The sequence below is a fragment of the Diospyros lotus genome, chromosome 4 (genome assembly GCF_014633365.1).
Source record: "Diospyros lotus cultivar Yz01 chromosome 4, ASM1463336v1, whole genome shotgun sequence".
Taxonomy (NCBI): domain Eukaryota; kingdom Viridiplantae; phylum Streptophyta; class Magnoliopsida; order Ericales; family Ebenaceae; genus Diospyros; species Diospyros lotus.
Window position 1 is genome coordinate 1121932 of NC_068341.1, and position 15298 is coordinate 1137229.

Here is a 15298-nt window from a genome sequence, read left to right on the forward strand (position 1 = left end):
TCATTTTATTCTTGTAGCATGGTTTGGTATGCACATGGGTACAGGCTGCATGTTGGGATTATCATGATTTGGTTATGCTTGATCACAGACATTCTAGATTGGTCAGGTTGCATCCAACACGGGCATATGCATCGCGTGTGATTTACTATATGGGCGGAGTGTGGCCTGATGCCTGGATGTATGGGCGCCTTGTATCACGTTGATGCTCATTACGCCATTGCATTTTATATGCATTGCATGGTTACTGGTAGCATTTAGTTCTCGAATGGGAGTACCGTTCCGAGAGAGCCTATGGCTCGGCTGTCGGGAGTACCTGCAGGGATACGGGTGACGGGAGTACTTCCCCAGGACAGTGCGCACAGGTTTGTTGGAGATCTATGTTGCCTTTCAGGGCAGCGACAGGTTGGTGTGGGACTTGGGTGCCAGGCGTTTTATGTGGGCCCCGAGGACCAGTATGTGTTTTATTATGGTGCACTGTTGCGTTGTTGCGTCACATGGCTTGTGTGTACATGTGGGTTTATATTTGGGGTAATCTCATCTTCTGTTTTATTTACAGCCTTCCTTTTTCTTCTAAACTTGCTAAGTCTTGCAACTCACCTTGCTTTCCATCATTCCAGGTAAGGGTAAAGCAAAAGTCGAGGGTGATAACCGCGCCACCTAGTAGCCAACCGTGTCGGTAGGGTGTACAGTTAGCTGCCCCCGTCTTCTCTGATGTTTTATTAGGAGTTCTGACTCTCATTTTTTACTGTGCCCGGCTGTTCCTTGTATTTTTTATTTGTTGGCACAGGTGTCTGTATATTTTGATATACTTCTTGACTGCTGTTCCAGCAGGGTACTTATGGGCGTGCATGTATTTTGTTTTGTTTCCACTGTTGTATTTTTCGTATGTATGCATGCCAGGGTATTTTTGTCTTATGTCTATTTCTCTTTTCTCTATGTAAGCGCTTTCGTTCGAATAAACCGGGTGGTTGGGATATCCGAGCGGGGGTGCTTACAGATCATACCGCTAGACTTTGCAATGGGACGAGGCTAATTGTTACAAGACTTGGAAGTCACGTGTTGGAGGCTACAATATTGCCGAGTACTAATGCAGGGCATAAAGTGTTAATTCCGAGAATATCGTTGACTCCATCCGATACAAGGTTGCCCTTCAAATTTCAATGAAGACAATTTCCTCTTATTGTTTCGTATGCCATGACTATCAATAAGAGTCAAGGTCAATCTTTGACCCATGTAGGTCTTTTTTTGAAGAAACCTGTGTTTAGTCATTGGCAATTGTACGTTGCAATATCAAGAGTTACAAGTTGCTGTGGGTTGAAGATGCTAATATGTGATAAAGAGGGTGAACAAACAACTTCGACCACAAATGTTATATACATAGAAGTCTTCCAAAATTTACTTTAATCATAATGAAATAAAATTGTTGTTTCTTCACTAATTCATTTAGTATATTAAATTTACTATAATGTGCATTTTATATTTTGAACTATTATTTTATATATATATATATATTTGTTGAATATTGTATCCCGTGCATGGCACGAGTCAGGAACTAGTATATATTATATATATAAAATATTTACATATATATAATATATACAAATATATTTTTTAAATATAACTATAAACTAAAAATATATTATACAAAATTATTTGGACCAGATTAAATTTATCTTACAACTTTTAAAAATTTTAAGAGCATAGCTTGTAATATGTTGAACCTTTTAAGAGCATAGTTTGGCTTGCTATTTTAAAAAATTATTTTATAATTTTTTTCATTTTTTAAGTTATAAAATAAAATCAAACTATAAACTATAATATTATAATATTTATTTTTAATAAAAATATATATTCATATATATCAATCACAATACAACTATATTTTTTTTCTTTATCATTCATGCAAAACATAAAATTTTATATATTTTATAATTATCTTATGTATAAATAATTATATATTTTTTTATGTTGTTATTTATTTATATTGTTAGAATTAAAAGGTTAAAATTTGTTTGTAAAATTATACAAAATCATAATATCACATTATCATAAAAGTCAAAAATTATATGTGAAATTAAACAAAATCATAGTATTATATTCTCCGGGATTAGACCTCTAGCATTATCCTTATCCCTTTTATTTTGATTGGACCGTCCTCCACCATTCACTTGGGTGCCAGCAAAAAAGAAACCCAGGTAATTTGGGCTCCAGCTGCTGTCATGGAGTGCTTTTACCAGCCCTAGCTGCTACCTTACATATTTCCTAGTTAGAACCCATCCTCGCATAGCTGTGCTATCATCTTTCTATCCCCACGCCTCAGTCTGCCCAGCTATGGCAAAGTCAGAGAACATCCAGAACCAGAATCCCACCCTAGAAGAAGGGTTATTTGGAAGTCTTCCCAAAGAAAAGAATTGTAGTGGTATCGATCTTCTGTTCTATCAAGGTTTCTGGTGTCCTGACAATATCATTGAGAGCGTTGTTTCCTGTCAACAGCATTTCCAGGCACATGAAACTGATACGATCTTAACTTCCTTCCCAAAATGCGGCACCACCTGGTTGAAAGCCGTCATCTTCGCCGTAGCCAACAGAAGCAAGCATCCGCTCATAGAGAGCCCGCTGCTCTCAGCTAACCCCCACGCTCTTGTTCCTTTTCTTGAGATCCAAATCTACCGAAAGGCTCCTCTCTTTAATCTCCAAGACATTCCCAGCCCAAGAATTCTTTCCACTCACTTGCCTTACTCTGCACTGCCCGCCTCCATCAAAACTAATTCCAAATGCAAGCTTATCTATATATGCAGAAATCCCTTGGACCAGTTCATCTCCAACTGGCACTTTGCATCCAGTCTACGGTCCAAGAATCACTACTCCATCTCACTGGATGAGTGGTTCAAAAAGTACTGTATTTCTGGGATTACCCCTTTTGGCCCTTTCTGGGATCATATGTTGGGATATTGGACGGTCAGCCAAGAGAAGCCGGGCCAAGTTCTGTTCTTGAAGTACGAAGACTTGAAGGAAGATGATGTGTTTTACGTTAAGAAGCTGGCCGAGTTCTTGGGGGTTCCATTTTCAACGGAGGAAGAAAGGGACGGGATGCCTGAACAGATATCCAGGCTGTGCAGCTTTGAGAATTTGAAAGATTTGGAAGTGAACAAGAGTGGCAAAATTGATGATAAAAGTCTCTTCGATAACAAACAATATTTCAGGAAAGCAAAGGTTGGAGATTGGTCCAATTATCTTTCTCCGTCCATGGCCGAGGCCCTGAAGAAGCTTATGCACGACAAGTTTGAGGGTTTTGGTTTAACCTTCAAAACGTCCTAATAATATTTAATTCCTTGTATTTACAATCAAATAAGACGGCTTCTGTTTGTGGGGATTAGTGCTTAGTTGAATTTCATATATATATATATATGAAATTTCTACATCTTCTTTAAGTGTGCTTTGCTCAAGAATTTGGCAGTCTTTTCCTGTACGATTTTCCCCAATTCTCATGTCTGGAACGGTGTTATTTAAATTATGGAATTGAAGAATTCAATTACATTTAAAATTAAAGTTTTAGTTATGGAAACACAACTAGAGGTAAGAAAAAAAAAAATTAAACAAGATAACTTTGAGGATTTGATTTAAGATTCATTTTTACATTAAAAAATTAATTTTTTATATTAAAAAATTTTTAATATAAAAAATTAATTTTTTAATATAAATTTAATTTTAATTATTAGCTGCCGTGGATCAAGCGTAGATCCGCCCCTGTTTCCAGGCACATGAAACTGATACGATCTTAGCTTCCTTCCCAAAATGCGGCACCACCTGGTTGAAAGCCCTCATCTTTGCCGTAGCCAACAGAAGCAGGCATCCGCTCATAGAGAGCCCGCTGCTCTCAACCAGCCCCCACGCTCTTGTTCCTTTTCTTGAGTTCCAAATCTACCGAAAGGCTCCTCTCTTTAATCTCCAAGACATTCCCAGCCCAAGAATTCTTTCCACGCACTTGCCTTACTCTGCACTGCCCGCCTCCATCAAAACTAATTCCAAATGCAAGCTTATCTATATATGCAGAAATCCCTTGGACCAGTTCATCTCCAACTGGCACTTTGCATCCAGTCTACGGTCCAAGAATCACTACTCCATCTCACTGGATGAGTGGTTCAAAAAGTACTGTATTTCTGGGATTACCCCTTTTGGCCCTTTCTGGGATCATATGTTGGGATATTGGAAGGCCGGCCAAGAGAATCCGGGCCAAATTCTCTTCTTGAAGTACGAAGACTTGAAGGAAGATGATGTGTTTTACGTTAAGAAGCCGGCCGAGTTCTTGGGGGTTCCATTTTCAACGGAGGAAGAAAGGGACGGGGTGCCTGAACAGAAATCCAGGCTGTGTAACTTTGAGAATTTGAAAGATTTGGAAGTGAACAAGAGTGGCAAAATTGATGATCTTATTCCCTGCGATATCGATAACAAAGCATATCAGGAAAGCAAAGGTTGGAGATTTGTCCAATTATCTTTCTCCGTCCGTGGCCGAGGCCCTGAAGAAGCTTATCCCATGACAAGTTTGAGGGTTCTGGTTTAACCTTCAAAACGTCCTAATATATAATATTTAATTCCTTATATTTATACTCTTAGTTGAATTTCATATATATATATATATACACATATATATATACGGTCATTTCCCAAGTTTCTACTACGTACGTCGTCTTTGTTGAGTGTGCGTCGCTCAAGAGTTTGGCCGTCAGTTTAGCCCTGTAAGATTTTTCTCAGTTCTCATGTTTCCCTGCCAGCATTAATGGTGTAATGTGACCAGTTGTACTCCTGCCTACTTCATATTAATTTCTACGTCTCAGTGTTCAATGTAAGGTGAAATAATACATGCAATTTTTTTTTTTCGTTAACGCATCATTATAAACGCTCTCACTGATCGGCCCCACAATTTTAGCAGGAGAGGTAAATTAGGGAATTCAACAGACAGGTTTCGACTCCTAACACAACCACAAACGTGAGGGCTAGTGTGTGTCGTAATTAACATCACATCCTATTTCTAATGCTATTTTTTCTTGTTAAAATTCGTGTCACTTTTTAATGTTGTTTCTTTTTAAAATTTGTGTTCTATATATGCTGTGTAAGTTTGTCAAAAATCATTATTTTGAAATACAAGTTAAAAATAAAAAAATATATTTCAAAATATACGTTTTATATTTCAAAACAAATAAAACAGTAAAATATATTTCGAAACATATAATAATCCATGCAAAACCAAATCATTAAAATGAGCTCACACATACCTTAAATGATGAAGATGGAGGGAGTAGAAGGGAGGCCCTTGAGGGAGAGCTTGGAAAAATGGGCTGGGTGTAAGTTGGGAGAAGAGGCGAAGGTGGGGGGAGGGTGCTTGGAGGGAGAGAAGGGAAAGTGAGAGCAAAATAGGGGGAATTAAAAAGCAGGGGGGGTCGGCCTTAACAGGCCGACTCGCACAGCAGCACGGCCGCGGCATGCATGCCGCAGCCAACCAGCGAGCCACAACAACTTTGCTGTGGCGCGGGCAGGTCACGGCATGCATGCCGCGACCGACCCGCGAGCAGCAAAATCTCTGCTGGCTCGCGCTTGTGGTCGCGGCATGCACGCCGCGGCTATGGCGCGAGCTCCCCCTTTTAATTTTTTTTTTCTTTTTAAAACCTAAGCTCTAAAGGATGAACTTCTCCTACCCAAAGCACTCTCTAACACATGCAAAATAAAGAAAATAAAAGAACCAGCACAAATAAATAAAAAAACGAAAGGATAGAAAATTGGGTTGCCTCCTAAAAAGCACTTGTTTAGAGTCATTAGCTTGACTGTGCTGCTGCTCATTCCGGATTGCTCAACACGGTGGAAACCTTGTCTTTTGGGAAGTCACCACCAAGATAGGATTTGAGCCTTTGCCCATTCACTTTGAACGTGCCTTTTGTGTCATGAGTCACTTCAATTGCCCCGTAGGGGTATACTTGGACCACGGTAAACGGTCCTGACCATCTCGAACGTAATTTGCCTGGAAACAACTTGAGACGCAAGTTGAACAACAACACTTTTTGCCCCACTTGGAACTGTTTTCGGTGTACATGCTGATCATGCCATTTCTTGGTTTTCTCCTTATATAACTTGGCATTCTCATAGGCTTCCAATCGGAACTCATCCATTTCATTTAGTTGTAGCAACCGTTTCTCACCAGCTTGCTTGAGATCAAAGTTCAGCTTCTTCATTTCCCAATACGCCCGGTGCTCTAGCTCAACAGGTAAGTGACATGCTTTGCCAAAAACAAGGCGATATGGGGACATACCAATCGGAGTTTTGAAAGCCGTTCTGTATGCCATAATGCATCGTCCAACTTCTTAAACCAATCTTTTCGAGAAGTACTCACCATAAGCTTAAGGATCTTCTTTATCTTTCGATTCGAGATTTCCACTTGGCCACTCGTTTGAGGATGGTATGGTGTAGCAACTTTATGCCTTACCCCGTACTTCGCCAAAAGAGATTCAAAATGCCGATTACAAAAATGCTTCCCCCCATCACTGATAATGGCCCTAGGAGTTCCAAAACGAGTGAAGATGTTCGTTTTCAGAAAACTTACCACCGCTCGGCCATCGTTAGTTGGTAGTGCTACTGCTTCGACCCACTTGGAGACATAATCCACTGCCACTAGGATGTATAAATTGGAGAATGACGATGGAAACGGCCCCATGAAGTCAATGCCCCAAACATCAAATAATTCAACCTCAAGAATGCCATGTAATGGCATCTCGTGCTTCCTGGAGATGTTCCCCATTCTTTGGCATTTATCACACTTTTTTATCATGGTATAAGCATCTTTGAATAGAGTTGGCCAATAAAACCCAGATTGGAGTACCTTAGTTGCTGTTTTTGTTGCTCTGAAATGTCCACCATAGGGGGAGGCATGGCATTTGTAACACCCCGTCTCGCCAGGCGTGTCACTATAAGGGTATTCCCGGGATTTTCTTTTTTTTTTTCTCTTTAAGTTACACACGCGCGGTATTTCAAGAACAATCTTCACATGCAGAAACAAAACCCCGCGAACCCCAGTCTTGCCCGTTTAATTATCAAGATCAATAATCTTAAATTAAACGAGTCTTAATACAACGCAGCGGATACACTAATACCAAAACACCATTGTATTTCCATAGCAAAAATACTTAATACAGATCAAATGATAAAAATCGCTATTATACAACTGTTCATTTACAACCTGAAATACATACTAAAGCCTCCAAATGTTACAACGACTAACAAACTAAGCATCATTGGCCCTCAACCGGCCACATCCTTGCCTTCGCAGCAGTCCCTGGCTGGAACATTAAACGTTCCAGGGGCATAACCCAGATTAGATGATAAACATCTAAGTGAAGGTATGAAACAGTAATACAATGCATGAAAGACATACGAACATGACATACTGTACGACAACATGCAAGACACGTCTAACCCGAGATATCACCTTGACATACTTAATCCCTCGAATGTCCCACTGTGACACACGTTCACCTGGTCCAACGTTAATCCCTCGAGTGCACCGTCGTGACACCCGTTCACCTGGTTTAACATTATTCCCTCGAGTGCCCCAGTGTGACACCCGTTCACCTGGATTAACATTGTCCCAATCTCAAGTAGACCTCATCCCGCCCCATACGGACCCAACGATGCAATTTAAATGATATAAAAATTACACGCCATGCACCAACATTTTAAAATAAAACAGTTAATGCAATGTAGCAAATATCGACACAATGATCATAAGCAAAAGCCTTGTAAAACAATCTATGTCTAGGAGGGTATAACCGCTCACTAGAACTCACCACAGGCACCTAAAAACACTTCCAAGACAAGGAAAAGTTGGAATCAAACCACTCACCTCGAATGTATTCAGATCGCCTCGATCCTTGTGCACGGCCTTGATTTGCGTGCCAAACCCCAAATACTTGAACTTGTGTTTAACCTCAAGCCAAGATACTTCCTAAACGTCATATTTAATTAAGGAAGCATTAAAATCTATTTTCCTCAATTTTTCCATAATTTTCTCTATTTTTCTCCCATTTTTCACCTCGATAATTCCAAAATAATTATCTCCTCAGATATTTTTCAAAATATTTCAACACAATAATTCCTAAAATAAATTAACAAAAATACTGGAAGAAAATACAAAAATTACCCCTTGTAACGCGCCCTCACGCGCCTAGCGCGTGGGTGCGGTTGGTGTGTGGCGCGTGGCTGCACGCGCCACCTTCTTCTCCAATTTTCCGGCCGACGACGACGAGTCCGATGGAAGATCTGAGGGCACCCTCTTCAAGCCCTCGTTATGTCGATCCTAGAGGCACCAATCTCAGGCCGAAAGGCCACCGGAAAGAGGTCCAAATCGGCAGTTGCAGGTCGCGGTGGCTGACCGCCTAGGGTTTTTCGGCCGAGCTTCATACGCACTCATTTGCCTCCCAAATGCTCCAGAAACGAAGCCCACACACCAAGGAGCAAAAGCCCTCTATCCATTGCCTTCGATTCTCTCCCAAAATCGATCAATTTGACGCGCCAAATCCTTGAAGTTTCGGCCCCCTTTTATACCCAAAAACCGGTCGAAATCTGGCCAATCACCGGCCATAGCTTGGTCACCAAGCATCCTCGCGCCGGCTACCACCTCCCCCAGGTCGCCCTTGGCCATCCCTTTGCCGAGATCGGCCTCCACGTGCAAAGATTTGCGGCGGCCGAAATTTGGTTGCTGTGTTCACACTATGCAAGTTTGATAATTTGCACTTTCACCCCCTTGACTTTCCAAATGACATTTCTGCCCCCTTCCAAAGCACCCCTAATAAATCCAAATATACCTCTAAGTCCCACAAGTTTAGTACATCTTATTTGACCCTCAAGATTCCTGAAAGATTACCGTTTTGACCTCCCTCGGGTAAAATTAGAAAATTGCACTTAGGCCTGATTGGTCAAATTGACCTTAAATCCATTTGATTCAACCCGAAATCGCTTAAGGGTTGTTCTATACACAAAATATTGATCGTTAATACACTTCATTGACCTTTCGGACGTCTCCTATGTCGATTCGGTTTTCCCAGCCCAGTCGACAACTGTACCGAAAACTGTTCCCGATCCAATTTCTTTTATTACTAAAAATCCTAGTTTAAATTACTCGTCGATACTATACCATTTTCCTTGACTATCTAGGGTCCGGGGTACTCCCTCCGACTAATTCGGTCGTCCAAAGCTGCATTAGTGTACCCCATAGTCTTATTTTTCTTCAAATTCCTCTTATACCCTTTATCTAATATCATTTATACTCTTAATAATTTCCCGGGTATTACATTCTCCCCCCCTAAATAAATTTCGTCCTCGAAATTTGGTCCGTGATCATCGTATTACTGCCATTGTTAATAACTCCCAATTGAAATAGCATAGATACCACGCCTAGTCCTTAGTAATCACTCAAAACTTATATCTTAACACGGTCTATGCTTACCAAGCATCTTACTCATTTTTCAGAATATCCCGTTGTAGCTCTATATCAGCGGCTACACGAATCCCAAAATTATTTATAAAACCCAATATCTCCTCTAATTGAATCCTCAAAACCTATTTTATTTGACTAATACTTCTCCCAACCCATTCTTATATTAGGCATACGCCATGATCACACAGAAATTGATAACATTGAATTACCTCAGCTGTCATGACTGCATAGAAATTGATAACATTGAATTACCTCGGTTGTCATGATTGCACAAAAATTGATAACATTGAATTAACTCGACGTACCTTTTTCTCAATTACCAATACCTCGATTGCATATTAGCTTAAGAGATAACTTCTTAGCCTCTTGCAGCTGATTACGCAAATCATCAATTTAGGTCTATCCAGAACACTTTTTTTCTTTTTTTTTACGACAACCAAACATCCTGACATGTTACTATCTCTCTTCCAAACACAATCCATCAATCAGATTAATTTATCTCAGCTTAGAACTCCCGTGTCGTTTCAATTTATCGACAACCTTCCATAATCCTACACGTCCTTCATTTATGGCTCCTCAACTTAGCACCGCTAAGTGTTCCATTTCAATCCAACGGTGCTTCCCATATTTCTCCACATGAGAATAATCTTTCTACTGAGTCAAACAAGATCCCTGTTATCCCCAATTCTAGGAGTAGACCTAATCTCGTCCTTCTTAGGCGATCTAATTTTCACACAACTCCTTAAGAGAAAACCTTTCTGGTTAGCTTTTGATTCTCATTGGGTCTTCAACAATACCTAGCATGATTATAACAGCTTAACGTACTGTCTTGCAACCCAAATAAATTTTCGTAGTGGAACTAAAAACTCACGTCTTCTTTTATAATAACTTAATCATATGTCTTCTCAATTCACGGCATGTCTCTTGAGAAGAAAAATACTTTCAATTACCTATCAACTTATAACTTGCCATATCCCTACGTTGATTTTGTCTCTTTCAATCCACCAACTCATGTTCTCAAGGGTACCTAGGTATACTTACCATTGCTCCAATCTTTTTATATTACCAAAGGCAAGGTTTGAAACAACTAAATCGCAGCCATTTGCTAACAATTCCTAGGGTGTGTAATATTAAATACACTAAACTAAGAGCCAAATCGATAACAGTAATTAAATTCCTCTCAAAGCGATATTTAGAAAACTATGGTCCCACATTTTCCTAGGTAACTTTACGGCACTTATTTATACCAAGGATTACTTCATTCCCAGTTAGGAGCTACTTCGACCTAGGAGCATTATTACTGTTTCACCACAACTCCTGAACTTCCCGAGTGCTCTCATTTCTTCTTGGTAACCTTAACTTCACGAATTTCTATCATGGATGTAATTATCATAGAAGAATCCTTTACAAATCTCTGTTAACAGCTTGCCCAACATTGTTTCGTCACTCGAGATTACTTTTCCTTCTTTCGATTCTCTTTTGATTATCGACTACCATATTCCATATAGCAATTAACCTACTTAGGTTATCTTCCAATCCTTCAACCTTTCCATAATGATTTAGGGATCCTGCCACGATGCTCTGGTCCCTTGGAACTTGGACTCTAAACCATACATAACATCCTCAGTGTCGCCCAAACTTTGGCACCTGACCGTCTCCACAGTTCACTGTGTTGCTCCGACTCGTAGGTATCTCACCCCAAACCGTGAGCCAACCGCCAGTCCTCTGCCTTGGTCCCTAGGCTCAGATCCATCGTTACAGACCAACACTAATGGTGTTATCGTTATGCTAGAATTCCTCATTCCATCTCTGAGAGCTGCAGTGGTTCTTATTGGTACTAATCCAATTCCCTGATCTTTTGGATTCCTAATGTTCTTTTCCAGAGTAACACTCAATCGTATCGAGCACCCTTATCCTAACCATTCCTAAGACTTCGGATTTCTTTCTCACAATTTAATCTCTTTTACTTTCCAAATTTGTTACGCATGTGACGGAACCTCGCGCTCCTGTTGCTGCTCTTGCAGACGTTCATAATTTATCAAACACTCCAACATCAATTGTATTTCCAGTTTATCATTTTTTTTCTTTTAAACTTATACTAGATCGTTCAACCATATTCTCGTCACTGCCATATGCTTAATCTATCACAAGATTGGTTTAGAAATTTCATTCTCCTTATACGTTTATTCCACGATAGACACTCATTATGCAGGTCATTATGTCAATCATTCCTATTTCTTTGAATCTATTAGGACCAACTTCAATTTTGCTAAGACCTAATCAAATCCCAAGATATCTTTACGAGCTTAATCAAGCTTTAGCAAGCCTATCTCATTGCTCGGTGCCTTAAAACTCAAACCAAGACTTTTGTGACTACCCCTCAGTCTTTAATAATTATCATTATGCTAACTATTTTCTTTTGAGTTTTGAATCTTCTTAAATCGGTTAGGGTCATTTCAAGCTTAAAATAACATCGTCTCCATAAGTTGAAATATCTTTTTATCTCCAAGTGTATACAATACGCGTAAATCTTCCTTATAGTTAAACTCATAATTCTCTTATCCCATTTTTTTTTTTTTAATCTCCAAGATTCATCACGAATCTCTAATCTATCGTTGATCCGTACAATCTCAAGATCATCAAGTAAGGTTTCATTTTGCAAATTCTCTATAAACCAAAAGATTCTTTCAAATTTCCAAGGGAAAATTCTAATACCTAAAACATGCGAACTTCACGTTTCGTAACCTAATAGTTTTCGGTCGTATCTCGACCTTAACTACAGCTGACTTACGGTCGTTCCCTCTTTGACTAGTAGTGACCATATATAAGGGAAATAAGTTTAGATCATACTCCAAAATTTTACTTGAAAGAGAAATCCTCATTGCCACCCAAAATCTGTTACCTAAATCTCCAGTTGCCACCAAGAAAACTTCCAAAACTCTGAAACAGGAATTTGATCCTCAATCAATTCTGATTCGTTTTCCTTGTCAGATCCTAAACTAATATCCTTGATATAGCTCTTTCTTCTATAATTTCCCAAAACTTTCACAAGACTCAAATTTACACCTTAACTTTCTTTGCCCCTGAATAACATATGAAACCATACACATACGACTTGTTCTTATGAGTCGTTTTCTTAAGGTAATATTTCCTTATTGTCATCAATTCTGGTTTCTCTATCTCTATATCCCCATCAATAATTTCGGATTCCTAAAACCCTCAAATTCTATTTTCAAAAGCTTTTATCGAATCACATTGGGTTTCTTATCGGGTCGTTCCTTAGGATTCTCGATCTATACCAAGTCATTCTTTCCCTTGAATCCTTATACCATTCGATCAAAACCTGACTTACAATTAGGTTATGTTATATCAAACTAATCGTCCACAACTTGTTTCTTCTTAATAACCACCAGTTATCCCAACATTTAGTGAGATTGATTTTAACTAATGATCTCCAATCTACGATTTCTGATTCTTACGAATCCTCAATTATGGTTTATCGAACCAATCTTACATTCGACCCAAATTGTTGGATGCTAACTCCCAATCCAATGTTCCAGCACTTAGATAAATCTAGTATTTTTTTTTTTCTAATTAACAATTTCAAAGACTTCAACCGTCAAACCCCCAAATCTCCAAGCAGGGATTTTGTCTTTACGACCTACCGGCTCCCTTCCCCTAAGTCTTCATTCGGGATTTTTACTAGTTAGCCCTAACTGAATCCGTTCTTCTTAAATCCTCAATTTTGATATCTAACTTAACCTTAAGATCTTCAAGTCGTTTTTCTTTCCCACGCCCTTGACAGGTTCTCCTTATAATCTCCATCGTTTCTCTTATCTTTGTCAGGGCATGACACCACCATTATTTAACATGTCCCAAACGGGAGGGTACTAAGACGATTCACTAAGATTCTTCCGAAAGAGATTTTATACTATACTTCAAGTTGTACCGGAATTACCAAAGTATTTATTCCTCAAAGGTTTTGGATCATATATCTCTTTCATTTCGACGACCCTCTTCACTAATTTCCAAAAGATGTGAATAGAACTTGTTCGTCTCCCCTTGACGCTGAAAGTATATTCAAATTGAAAACCTCAAATTTCACCTTTCTAGAGTCTCCATACCATTTCGACTATGTTCCGAATGTCTCCTAGAATCCATAATCCCGTTCTAAGTTCTCATTCAATAGTTCAAATCATGCTAAGTTCAACAACCTAGTCAAATCATCCTAGGGTTTTAACCTAGGGCTCTGATACCAATTGTAACACCCCGTCTCGCCAGGCGTGTCACTATAAGGGTATTCCCGGGATTTTCTTTTTTTTTTTTCTCTTTAAGTTACACACGCGCGGTATTTCAAGAACAATCTTCACATGCAGAAACAAAACCCCGCGAACCCCAGTCTTGCCCGTTTAATTATCAAGATCAATAATCTTAAATTAAACGAGTCTTAATACAACGCAGCGGATACACTAATACCAAAACACCATTGTATTTCCATAGCAAAAATACTTAATACAGATCAAATGATAAAAATCGCTATTATACAACTGTTCATTTACAACCTGAAATACATACTAAAGCCTCCAAATGTTACAACGACTAACAAACTAAGCATCATTGGCCCTCAACCGGCCACATCCTTGCCTTCGCAGCAGTCCCTGGCTGGAACATTAAACGTTCCAGGGGCATAACCCAGATTAGATGATAAACATCTAAGTGAAGGTATGAAACAGTTATACAATGCATGAAAGACATACGAACATGACATATTGTACGACAACATGCAAGACACGTCTAACCCGAGATATCACCTTGACATACTTAATCCCTCGAATGTCCCACTGTGACACACGTTCACCTGGTCCAACGTTAATCCCTCGAGTGCACTGTCGTGACACCCGTTCACCTGGTTTAACATTATTCCCTCGAGTGCCCCAGTGTGACACTCGTTCACCTGGATTAACATTGTCCCAATCTCAAGTAGACCTCATCCCGCCCCATACGGACCCAACGATGCAATTTAAATGATATAAAAATTACACGCCATGCACCAACATTTTAAAATAAAACAGTTAATGCAATGTAGCAAATATCGACACAATGATCATAAGCAAAAGCCTTGTAAAACAATCTATGTCTAGGAGGGTATAACCGCTCACTAGAACTCACCACAGGCACCTAAAAACACTTCCAAGACAAGGAAAAGTTGGAATCAAACCACTCACCTCGAATGTATTCAGATCGCCTCGATCCTTGTGCACGGCCTTGATTTGCGTGCCAAACCCCAAATACTTGAACTTGTGCTTAACCTCAAGCCAAGATACTTCCTAAACGTCATATTTAATTAAGGAAGCATTAAAATCTATTTTCCTCAATTTTTCCATAATTTTCTCTATTTTTCTCCCATTTTTCACCTCGATAATTCCAAAATAATTATCTCCTCAGATATTTTTCAAAATATTTCAACACAATAATTCCTAAAATAAATTAACAAAAATACTGGAAGAAAATACCAAAATTACCCCTTGTAACGCGCCCTCACGCGCCTAGCGCGTGGGTGCGGTTGGTGTGTGGCGCATGGCTGTACGCGCCACCTTCTTCTCCAATTTTCCGGCCGACAACGACGAGTCCGATGGAAGATCTGAGGGCACCCTCTTCAAGCCCTCGTTATGTCGATCCTAGAGGCACCAATCTCAGGCCGAAAGGCCACCGGAAAGAGGTCCAAATCGGCAGTTGCAGGTCGCGGTGGCGGACCGCCTAGGGTTTTTCGGCCGAGCTTCATACGCACTCATTTGCCTCCCAAATGCTCCAGAAACG

The 15298-nt window shown here is 39.7% G+C and overlaps 2 protein-coding genes and 1 pseudogene across 2 annotated transcripts; 2 read left to right on the forward strand and 1 right to left on the reverse strand.

Moving 5' to 3' along the window:
• Positions 1-2206: 2206 nt before the first annotated feature.
• On the forward strand, positions 2207-3516 carry LOC127798998 (cytosolic sulfotransferase 15-like). The gene has a single exon (XM_052332668.1). It carries the CDS (start codon positions 2332-2334, stop codon positions 3316-3318), a length of 987 nt encoding a protein of 328 aa, XP_052188628.1. The 5' UTR covers positions 2207-2331; the 3' UTR covers positions 3319-3516.
• A 42-nt stretch (positions 3517-3558) lies between these two features.
• On the forward strand, positions 3559-4728 carry LOC127799113 (cytosolic sulfotransferase 14-like; annotated as a pseudogene).
• Positions 4729-5831: 1103 nt separating this feature from the next.
• Positions 5832-6787, reverse strand: LOC127799114 (uncharacterized). Its single transcript, XM_052332852.1, has 2 exons — positions 6483-6787; positions 5832-6324 (listed from the first exon to the last, which is right to left on the reverse strand). The coding sequence occupies exons 1-2, from the start codon at positions 6785-6787 to the stop codon at positions 5832-5834; spliced, it is 798 nt and encodes a 265-aa protein (XP_052188812.1).
• Between the last annotated feature and the right edge of the window lie 8511 nt (positions 6788-15298).

What these genes read in the sequence shown, in the direction of transcription:
- LOC127798998 (XM_052332668.1), top strand. Translation starts at nt 2,332, where the DNA reads ATGGCAAAGTCAGAGAACATCCAGAACCAGAATCCCACCCTAGAAGAA.
- LOC127799114 (XM_052332852.1), bottom strand. Translation starts at nt 6,787, where the DNA reads ATGGGGAACATCTCCAGGAAGCACGAGATGCCATTACATGGCATTCTT. An exon ending in TTTGAATCTCTTTTGGCGAA is followed by an intron (nt 6,325 to 6,482) that starts GTACGGGGTAAG and finishes TATGGCATACAG; the next exon opens with AACGGCTTTCAAAACTCCGA.